Source organism: Pogoniulus pusillus, chromosome 35, assembly GCF_015220805.1.
Source record: "Pogoniulus pusillus isolate bPogPus1 chromosome 35, bPogPus1.pri, whole genome shotgun sequence".
NCBI lineage: Eukaryota > Metazoa > Chordata > Aves > Piciformes > Lybiidae > Pogoniulus > Pogoniulus pusillus.
In genome coordinates, this window is record NC_087298.1 from 10,747,784 (window position 1) to 10,759,196 (window position 11,413).

At 55.4% G+C, this 11,413-nt stretch overlaps 1 protein-coding gene across 1 annotated transcript; it reads right to left on the minus strand.

Moving 5' to 3' along the window:
* Positions 1–339: 339 nt before the first annotated feature.
* AGPAT2 (1-acylglycerol-3-phosphate O-acyltransferase 2) lies at positions 340–11,413 on the minus strand. Its single transcript, XM_064170887.1, has 7 exons — positions 11,158–11,413; positions 5,949–6,082; positions 5,271–5,446; positions 4,983–5,078; positions 3,345–3,417; positions 2,376–2,510; positions 340–2,267 (listed from the first exon to the last, which is right to left on the minus strand). Exons 1-7 carry the CDS (start codon positions 11,343–11,345, stop codon positions 2,221–2,223), a joined length of 849 nt encoding a protein of 282 aa, XP_064026957.1. The 5' UTR covers positions 11,346–11,413; the 3' UTR covers positions 340–2,220.

Consider the following 11,413-nt stretch of genomic DNA (forward strand, 5'->3'; position numbering starts at 1 on the left):
GCCAAAGCAAACCCCTCTAATGCACACACTGTGGTTGTGGGATCCTTATTTGGAACAGGCTCTGCTCCCAGGCCCTACTTGGACACAGGCTCCCATTCACACAGGCACCACCTCCTTCTACCCCTGCAAGAGGTCCCTGCAGGTACTTCTCCCAGTTCAGGCCAAGCTGTGGGTCAAGTGCAAGGCTGAGGTGCAGAAGCACAGCCCTGTGGGGCACAGGGACCTGCCACTGCTCCTTGACCACCGACCCCACCCTTTTCAAGAGCTGAGGTATCATCACCCTCCTTCCTCCCACAGCAGCCCTCCTCCCCCAGCTCCCACACAAGACCAGGACTCTCCTTTAAATAACCAAAGGTGTACTTTGTTTTTTGTCTGTTTGTTTAAAGCACATAACATCATTTTCCAACCCAATTAAAAGTGAACAGCAGACAACTGCACACAGAGGAACTGCTCCCTCCTCCCAGGGAAGGACACTGCAGGAATCACTCCATGGATGTGGTTAATTCCCCCCAGCCAGAAGCCCTCCCAGGACCCTCCTGGGTTTAACCTCCATGACAGCCCTTTATCTGCCACACCTACAAAGTGCTGGTTCAGGTCCCATCTTCCCACCCCGACCTGTCCCATGGCAGGTCTCACCCTGAGTCTATAATTTTAAGGCCCCTCTGATAAAGTCCCCTGGCCCCCACCAGCCCAGGAGCTCCCTTTCTTGGGGAGGCTCTCTGGGAACTCCCTGCCTTTCCCAGTTGAGGCTTTAACCCCAAAATGCCCCAGGATTACAATTCCTCCAACAGAGAAAAAGAGTTGTGATGGGTACTCCAGTAGCCCTAGGTGGCTGATCTCAAAGGTGACACATCCTGTGCCAGGAACAGGAGAGCAAAAGCCTCTCTGAACCCAAGCTAAAGCTGAAGGTGACTTCTGGAACCATGGGCCTGACCCAGCCTTGCTTTTTGCAGAGGGCATCAGCACTTCGGCAGCTCCCAGCAAGGGCTCCAGGAGCGCTGCTGGTCCACTTCTGAGCACAGGAAAAAAAACTCTTATGTGAAGGGAAGGAGGAGCCAATTTTCCCTCAAGGGAGAGCTGAGGCCTTCCCAGTTCCACTCTAGCTGTATCTCCTCCACCACCTGCAGCTCTGCAGGAGTTTTACAGCCTCGCAGAGCAGCAGCTCCACCGAGATCAGTAAAGACATGCAGGATAGGCACCATCTTTTGGTCAGTGCTGACCATGACAAGTAGCAAGACAAGCACCAGAGAGCCCTTCTCATCTGCAAGGCGTACCCCAGGCACCAGGATGGTGCTGTAAGCAGGTCAAGCCACCACCACAGCAAGGAGCTGGCAGCAATTTTTCCCGGCAGCAGTTTCCCAACACCAAGGAAGCTCTGAGCCGACCCAGGTGCTCATCACGCAGGGTGTGTGCCTCAGACAGGTCACACGTGAGGACAGGTTCACCCAGGACTGTGACAGATCTGTGAAGCTTCTGAAGTCAAGCTGGTGGCTTTGAGTGTAGGAACAAGTGTGAGATTTTGTTCAGAAGATGACTGAACTGGCAGGGCTGGACAGCTAAACCATGCCCAGACCACTTAGGCTGGCTCAGTCAGACTGCAGCACCCCTCAAGGGTGCTTGTTCTGACAAGACAGTCAAGTCCAAAGGAGCACTACAAGGCTGACTGGCCCCACACATTCCCCTCTGTAGCCCAGGTGAGGTCACAGGACCATGGTGCTTCCTTCAGAAGTGAAAAAACTTGGCTCAGGAGCACCTGGGCAACACAAAGCTACAGCACAAGATGCTGCTCTGACCCAAGGGTGTCTCTCAAGGAGACAGGCCCTGCCACAGAGACAGCCCCCAGGCTCCCCTGTGCCTGATGGCTCCCAGCTGCCCAGGGAGGGTGTTACTGAAGAGCCAGGTGCTGGATTTGTACCCGATTCTCAGCCCTGTTTGGGCAGCAACAAGGTTGTGCAGACACAAACTGCTGCCTGGTGGGTCCCATCTGGGCTGGCACTATCTGCCTGGTGCAGGGACATGGGGCCGAGCTCTGTCCCCAGCCAGGCTTTCGTTGCCACCCCACACCAGCTGCCTGAGCTGGGGGAAAACTCACCTCTCTAGTCATTGAGCCCTTTGGTAGGATAAGTTTGATGCCTGAGAAGTTCAGAGAAAGGAGACGTTTCATTGTGAGATAATGAACCCATGAGAGAAATCCACTCGAGAGGGAACGTCAGCGCTGGCTCAGCACCCCGGTTGCCAGTCCATGCTGTTCCCAGAGTCAGAAGTCACTGCAGAAGAAAAGTTCCTTCGGTATTTGGCAACAGACAGGTCCCTTCAGTCCACCACCGCGTGGTGACGCCACCGGAGAAGCATCTAGGATGAGTCCTTTGCCTCACTTGGACTCGGCCGGCCTGACAGCCTGAAGAGGGTCTCCCTCATGGTGCGGAAGCATCTGTCAGTGAGGTCGGTGACATCGTCTGGGGTCAGGCCTTTGGTCTCTATAGGAGGCAGAACCTCAACCTTGATTTTTCCTGGGAACAAGACAAAAGCTTGTCAGAAATGCACCACTCTCTGTCCCCCAAGACCCTGCTCCCTACTCCCAGCACAGCCCTCACAGGGCTTCAGGCATCCACCCCTGGAGTGCAGGTGGAGCTCCTACGATCTCAGGCACAAGCAATTGCTCTGGGGTTTAGATCTTGCCTTCAAACAACCACATCGAGCAGAGCATTCCCCTTGTGGCCCAAACTGACACCCCAACCACAGCTTGTCTCTTTGCAAGGCCAGTGTCACTGCTCTGCACCCAGTTGCTGGCCAGAGAGCAGTGGGAGCCCAGGGCTAAGGACCAGCACAGGAGCTCCCTCCATCTGCTTCTGTCCTCCAACCTTTGGCAGGCTCCAGCCAGCCAGGGAGCATGGCAGGCACAGCTTCCTTCTCAAAGAACTGCTCTGAATTGACCAAAAGCCAACTCTCTGCCCAGCATTTGTACTGACAGACTTCTCAGCTTCAGCACAACCAGACCCCTTGCTTTGCTCACTGAGGGGCCCCAGCTTTGAAAGGTCAGGAGGCAGAGCACTCTTGCTTCTTCCCTCGAGCCCTCAGCAAGTGACTTGGGCTGTGCCAGTTACAAGGGGAAGAAGCAGTGTCCAATTTTAACAAAAGCAGCCCTCACCATGTTTAACTGCATTCATTCCAGAGTTAAGGCAGCCCAGGCTCTGGTGCCCACTGCTTGGAACTGACTCCACACACTTCCCAGAGGGACTCCTCATCTTCACCCCAGCTCCACTTCCCTCTTGCACCCTTGTGAACCAGATGTCCACATCACCCTGTCTCCAAGAGACTATGAAGCCACTCAGGCTCTCTGGTACCTGATGTAAATAGATGCTTCTTTGGGTCATAGAAGGTAGTGAAGGAGGAGTACACCACAGGGATTACTGGGACCTTGAGGTAGAAGAAGAAAGAGAAGTTACTTGCACTGCAGCAATTCAGAAGCAGCAAGCCCCACACAGAGGAGCTGACCTGGCTCAACACACAGCTCCACAAGCAAGACCCACTTCCAAAGGCAGGGACAGCCAGGACTCCAGTGGGATTGAAACTACTCCCCAGCAACTCAAGGCACAGACATTCAAGGCATCAGGGCCAAGTTACACTTCAGCCTCAGGTCAGCACCAGCTCTCAGGACTTCTCAAGCCAAGCTAGGCCTCAAAACCCAGGCATTTTCTGATCTGCAAGCATTGGAGGATGCCAATTTTGACAGGCTTTGCTGTGCTGTACCAGCACCTGTTTGGGGTAGGCCAGCTGCTGTGCCTCCGGCTCCTAAGGACAGGAATCACCAGTTGTAATCCATTGCTCCCAGAGAAGCTTCAGATAAGCAGAGACACAGCCAGGAGGGCAGGCACAAAGTCCTTATTTCAGTGCTGATGACAACACAGATGTGATCTATAGTTGGTGACTCAGGGGCAGTGTCAGGAGGGGTCTGTGCCTCCTTCCAGCAGTGCCAGCTCTGCCTTGGTTGCGTCACCACAGCAGGAATGCGGACGGCACAATGCAGGCTACACCCTGAGCTTGGCCAATTGAACCCAGTCAGATCTAGCACCTGCTCCCTTCTCTAGGATCCCTGCTGGAACAGCTCATTTAGTAAAAGCATTTTCCCCTCAGGCCTCGAGTCACCCCGGTCCTCAGAAGCAAAGCAGAGCATGCATGGGAAGGGAAGGCACACACCTCCCAGACACCCTGAGCAGGGTGGCTCAGGTTCCAGTGACCACCTGGGCATGGGCAGTACAGCCAGGTCCAGCATCCCTGGCATACTGCCTCTGAGCCCTACACTTGCAGGCAGCATTGCTCCTTCAGGAGGGCAAACAGTTCTGGCTGTCCAAAATCAAGGAGCAGTTTGTCTACCCCCCCACCAGCTGCTTGTGGACATTGTCATCTTGATGAGAGGCCATTTAAGACATCCCAAGAAGTGCCATATGGCTGTCTGGGAGGGAGCAAGCCCAGATGTTGCTCTAAACCATCAGCATTAACAACCCCAAATCCACACCACAGCAACCTGGTGATTCCAGCAAAGCTTTGGGATTCCCCAGGCAAGCCCAAGTGCAGCACCCATTGGGCTCCCTGCCAGGAGCCAGCTCAGTGTCACAGCCATGCTCCCAGGACAGTGCACAGATATTGCCAGGCAGCTGCCTGCACTGCCCAGAGCTGCAGGATCAAGTGGTCCTGTCCCCCATGCTCTGCCCTCCAGATGGGAATGCAGTGCTGGGGCAGTCAGGACTGAGAACAAGGCAGCTTCTCCACTGCCTGCCACTCCTGACAGAGATGGGAAAGGCTCTGGGCTCCTGCTGGGCAGCACTTGTGACACCTAAAGCTGGTTTAGCTGAGGAGCTGAGCTGTGACACAAGAACTCAGCTCACTTGAGGGCAAATAAACCACATCACTGCCTGAGCAGTCTGCAACACCACTACAAAAGCATGCAGGGTCCCCATGCAGGAGACAAGCACTGCTGTTACCTGTGCCTGGACAGCAAGGTAGAATGCTCCCTTCTTGAATGGCAGCAAATCCCCCGTGCAGTTCCTTGTGCCCTCAGGGTACACCCACACCTTCACCTGCACAGGGGGAGAGAAGGCTGTGCTCCAGCAAGCCACCTGCAGCGCTTCCTTTCCTGATGGCCAAGCCACCAGCCAGTTCACCAGCAGCTGCAGGTGGCTGCCACTCCAGGTGAGCCAGCACCAGGAGCTCCACATCCCTCCTGGATGCCTAGACATGTGCCACCCAGCCAGTGTCACAGTTACACTTACTTTGTCACTTGCCATGGTCTTGGCCACCTCTGACATCACCATCTTGGCACTACTGGTGCGCTTCCTGTTGATGAAGATGACTCCACCGAGGTAGATGATGAGCCCCACAGTGCCAGCGTACATCAGCTCCTTCTTGGCCACCTGGGCACAATTGTCAGGCAGGATCTCCATCAGGCCTAATAGGATGGCAGAGGGTGAGAACCAGCAGCCACCCTCCAGCCTGCACTCAGACGGGACAAGAGAGATGATCTGAGGTGTGGAGGGGACTACCAGGGACAGACCAGTGCTGGCTTTTGCTGCCATCAGGAAAGAGAGGAAGACTCAGCACACAGCAGAATCACAGGGGCAAGGTGGCTGCAGCAAGAGCCCTCAAGAGACAGCTCACTGCTGGGTGTACAGCAGGGCCACCCCTGTCACATGTGCTGGGCCAGCTGGGCTGTCAGCAAAGCAAGGAGGTAACAGGGAGCCAAGAAGCACCCAAAGCTGAGCAGTACCTGGGAGCTGCTTGGGGCTGTGACTGCTCAGGGTGAGGGGACACCCTTCCAGCAACCAGCACTGCCTAAGCTGGACCAGCTGGCTCAGCAGGACAGACCAGCCAGGGCAGGGTCTGCTTGGGCAGCAGATGGGAGGATGTCTGATGGTGGGCAACTTAATTGCTCCCTCCCACCAGCAACTCACCCATCATGTCCAGGATGCTTTGGTGGTTGGATACAATGATAGCAGGACCATCCACGTTGAAGTTCTCCAGTCCCTTCACCTCAAACCTTAGGCCAAATAAATACTTGAAGGTTTTGACCGCAGCTTTGATGATTCTGCAGAAGGGAAGAGCAGTCAGACAGCAGCAGGGCAGGGAGGTGACAGGGTGTGCCATACCCAGGATGGGTGGAAGGAGACCAGCACAGTGAGCCTCCAGTTTTATCTGCCCTGTGATCTAACCTGCATGGTGCCATGTGCTCAGGGTGCTGAACCCTGTCCATTCTCAGCACAGGAATTTTACTGGAAGCTTGGGGGAAGCCAATTGTAACTGCAGGGCACACAGCCAGACTCGATGGTCCATGCTGCTTCCTTCAAGCTGACAGCAGCAGCTCACAATCAGGCTCACCACCAGCTCTTTGAGAGAGGCAAGTCCAGCCTAGTGCAGCTGCAGGAACCCTGGAAAGAGGGCAAACTGGAATCCCTCCAGTGTCCAGCAGGGAGAGATGCTGGTTTTGACACTGAATCAAGGACCACTCTTCCTCCTGTCAGTCCTACTCAGTGCTGACTTGGGCCACAGCTGTAGTTTGCTCCCACACAAGCAATGTTTTCATCCTGCAATTAAAGCCCCATGAACTGGTCAGCTTCTCCAGGAGCTGCCACTCCTCAGCACATGGAAACTGAGACCTCCACACTCCTCATCCAAGGAAAGCTCTGCCAACTCTGCTCCTTGCAGTGCTGGAAGATGCTGTTTAACAATACAAACAGGGTGCCATTACCCCATGGGAGTCCCAGAACAGAGGATGAAGACAAGAAACACTTCTCTGTACAACACAAGGATGGAAGCAGCACATGGGATGCTCCCCATGCAGCCTGGCAGAGGCCACATGCATCCAAAGTCCTCTTCAAGCTAATAGCTTCTGCCTGTCAGTTCACTTCCCCAGTGGACCTACAGATCTGTCCATGATGCTCCCAGCTTTTCACCCCAAGGGCTGGGGGTCCAGCTGGCAGGAGACAGCAGCAGCTCCACTCGGTTCTGCCAAGGCACCTGCCAAGCACTTCCAGACCCAGCCAACCCATGGGAGCAGAGGCCATCTACACACCCCCAGACAGGTGGGAGCTGAGGACCCTCCAACTCGGCCAAAGGACACAGCCAGAAGCTGGCAGCACACAGGGGCTATTTTAGGCAACCATTTGCTAAAACAGGAGGCAGAGAGGAACTTGCATGTGAATAAAGCTCCCAGAAGCAGCCACCAGCTCTGCTCTTCCCTGCAGCAGATTCTGATCTGCCCTTCCAGCAAGCATCTGAATGCCCTGCCTCAGGGCCTACCTTCTCTCCAGGCAGACAGGGGATGGATATTTTCTCCTTGCTAGAGGAGACTGAGGGACAGTTATGAGCTTCTATTACAAGGCAGGGTCCAGCTGGAGAGCTGCACAGCACCATTGGCCTGGGAAGCATCTCTGTCACCCAGGGCAGGAGGTTAGCACCCAGCCAGTGCCTCACCCTGGCTTAGCAGCAGCTCCCAGCATCTGCTCTACAAGAGTATCCACACTCCTGCATTCAGCTCTTCAACTACATGCCTCTGTCAACACAACTTCCCCCAGCTTGCTCCTACCCACAGTGGGGTTCATGTGGGGTGCCCCACCATGCAGATCACCCAGGCACTGACTCTGGCCAATGCCTGCAGGTGACACAGCTGAATGACACCACTGCTATCAGTTGCCATCATTCAAGCTTGCTGCAAAGGTCAGAGCTGCACCCAGGGGAAGGACACAGGGATGTGCACAGGTCACAGAGCTCCTGAGCACCACAGCTTTGCACAGAGGTTATGGGAGTGCAGTCCAGGTGAAGAGGGGCAGGGTGACAAGTTGGTGAGGTCATGCTGGATGTCATGTCACCAGACCGACCTAAATCCCACTTCTCCTCCCTTCTGACTGCCAACCAAAAAAGAGGTCACTGCTCTGTAGCTGCCGGGAGAGGCTGGTTACACATTACTCAAGAGCAACCATCCAACTTCCTCCTGCCAGTAAGAAGCCAGCATCTCCTTGCACAAGATGTGGCCTGAGCCACTGAAAGAGGCAAAGGGGCAGAGCTCAGAGCAAGTGAAGAACCACCAAGCAACTGGCAGCCCTGCTGGGCTGGCCACGTCATCCACGGGGTTAAGCAGCTGGGTCCCGCTCCCCTCCAACCCGGCAAGCAGCTTCTCCACCGGTGTGAATGGTCCTGACTTGGAGCAGTCACAGCTGCAGAGAGCTGTAAATCTGATGCACTAATTGCCAGACACAAGGAGAGGGCAGGGAACGGGGAGAGAATGTGACTCTTCAGATCATCTGTAACAGACAGAGCCTGAATGCCAGCAGCCCCCAGCCTCACGTGCCCTGCTCCACAGCCTGTGACAGAGGCTTTTTTAGGATGCTCTGATTTTCAAGGATTAATGAAGCATGCTTACCAGATTGCAAGCTCTTGCAAGAGGTTTCACCACTAGATAAACAGCTCTATCTCTATCAGACACAGCAGGCAACCTCTTCCAAGTTACATCAGCTTAGCACTGGAGCCAGGAGCATAGCAAGGGCAGGGTGTTATGTACCGGGCAGTGATGCTGTTATTGCTGTCCACTCACCAGCATGTGTTCTGCTGCAAGCCCCTTCCCAAAGCTGGAATAAGCAGACTGGGACACTGTAGAAATCAGCATCTTACTGCATCACCTCTGCCACAGACCTCCCAGGGACCGGGATACACATCTAGGATCAGCAGCAGTGCCAAGCACATGGAAGCGATGGGATTAAGTTACAGGAAAAGGGTGGTTCTGGCCAAAATTCAGCTCTGGGTTTCAACACAAGGAGTTGTCCAGTTGAAGAAGTTCTTGTTCCCAACGAATTCCTTTAAGTTTACAGGAGTCTACAAAGTTTGGGAAGTCAAGAAAAAACCTCAAACAATCAAACAAGAGAGTGCCTCTCCGACAGACATCATAAATTCTCCCACTGTGAAGCTGGTTGTGCATTGCAAAGCTGCTCCTGATCAAGCCACAGCATCCCAAGCTGGAGATAGAATTAGGCTGGAGATACCAGAGCAGTTTGCTGTTTCCAGTACCCAGGTCCATGGCACCAGACTACAGAGCATCAGCTTAGGCAGGGCAGAGCCCTCAAGGTAACTCATCAGTGCCCTGTGCCCACTCACTCCACCTTGAGCCCTGCCTGTGACAGCTGCACCACAAAACAAAGTCCAGCTCCACCAGCTAAGGCAGTGCACAACCTTTGATCCAAACCGATGTACCCAGGCAGCTGGGCTCCCCTTTCCTCCACACCCATACAGTATGTCCTGGATGCTGACAGAGTATATCAAAAGCTGTCTACTGGAGAGCAAAGCGAGGAGCCCACACTCTCCTGTGCTGCCAGCAGAAGTGCCAGCACTGCTCTTAAAATGTGCCTTTGCATGTAGCAGAGCTGCTCTTCTCCAGCAGCTTCTCAGCCACCGCTCGAGGCATCCTGTCAGAGGACAGACACAGCAAAGCTTGACAGCAACAAGCGTGCCCTGGGCAGCTGCATGGCTCTTTGCACCAGGCTGAAGGCAGCACATTAAATACCATCTGCCAGCAAGACAGGGCTGGAGGGGGGGAAAATCATAGAATCAACCAGATTGGAAGAGACCTCCAAGCTCATTCAGTCCAACCTAGCACCCAGCCCTGGCCAATCAACCAGATCATGGCACTAAGAGCCCCAGCCAGGCTTTTCCAGAACACCTTCAGGCACGGTGACTCCACCACCTCCCTGGGCAGCCCATTCCAATGCCAATCACTCTCTCTGACAACAACTTCCTTCTAACAGCCAGCCTAGACCTGCCCTGGCACAACTTGAGACTGTGTCCCCTTGTTGCTGCTTGCCTGGCAGCAGAGCCCAACCCCACCTGGCTACAACTTCCCTTCAGGGAGCTGCAGGCAGCAATGAGCTCTGCCCTGAGCCTCCTTTGCTGCAGGCTGCACACCCCCAGCTCCCTCAGCCTCTCCTCACAGGGCTGTGCTCCAGCCCCCCCCCCAGCCTTGCTGCCCTTCTCTCAACACCTTCCAGCACCTCAGCATCTCTCTGCAATGGAGGAGCCCAGAACTGGACACAGCACTCAAGGTGTGGCCTCATCAGTGTCGAGTACAGGGTAAGAATAATCTCCCTTGTCCTACTGGCCACACTATTCCTGATACAGGCCCGGACAGACACTGCTGCCATGCAGCTTGCCCCCAGCACTGTGTGGCCACAGAAGCATTGCTGCTTGCCACCACCATCAAAACTAAACCTCTCTGATGGGTGCTGAGCTCCTACGTGGGGCTGTCTGAAGGCAAGTGCATGGCCACAGAGCTGCTCTGGGTGGGCAAGTGCACGGCCACAGAGCTGCTCCGGGTGGGCAAGTGCACGGCCACAGAGCTGCTCCGGGTGGGAGATAATTTTCAGACCAAGTCCAACCCCTGCCCTGCCAGGTCACCACTAAACCATGTCCTTCAGCACCACATCTACACAGCTTTTAAATCCTTCCAGGGATGGGAACACCAACACTGCCCTGGGCAGCCTGTTCCAGGTTTTGACAGCTATTCTGAGGAAGAAATTGTCCCTAACATCCAACCTAAACCTCCCCTGCTGTAACTTTAGGCTGTCTGGTCTTGTTCTGTCACTTGTTACCTGGGAAACTGAGCCCCACCTCATTCCAGACTCCTTTCAGGGAGCTGTGGAGGGCCAGAAGGTCTCCCTTCTGCCTCCTTTTCCCCAGCCTGAACAACCCCAGGTTTCTCAGCTGCTCCTCTCCAGACCTGTTCTCCAGACCCTTCACCAGCTTTGTTGCCCTTCTCTGGACCTGCTCCAGCACCTCAAAGCCTTTTTCACAGCAAGAGGCCCCAAACTGAGCCTGTTATTCAAGGTGTGGCCTCACCAGTGCCAACCACAGAGGGAGATGATCCCTCCCCCAGTCCTGCCCATGGGCCACAGCAGCCACTCACCACATCCCTCAGCACCCCCCAGGGGCCAGGAGCCCACCCTGCTGCCATCACAGACCCGAGGGAGAGGAGGCCGCCGCCGCCCCCCCAGCCACGCTGAGCCGGCGACTGAAACCGATCTCCCCAGTTTGTGTTTCACCCTCCCGCACCTCGGCTCTGCCGTTACTCCTACCCCCAACCCTCCTCGGCCACCCTCCCCTCCCTCCTCTTCCTCTTACTTCATGTTCTTGACGGTGCGGCCGCCGTTGACGAGGAGGCAGACCGGGGCCGTCAGCGCCGAGCTGACCAAGCACAGCAGGCAGTAGAAGCCGATGCGGACAGCGAAGTTGACGGCGGGGCTGAGCTCCATCAAGACGTGGAGCAGCAACAGCACGGCCGCGCCCCACAGCAGCCATCCCAGCTCCATGCTGCCGCTTCACCTCCCGGCCCTGCCCAGCTCTGCCCGGCCGAGGAAACCCCAACTGCCGCCTCCGC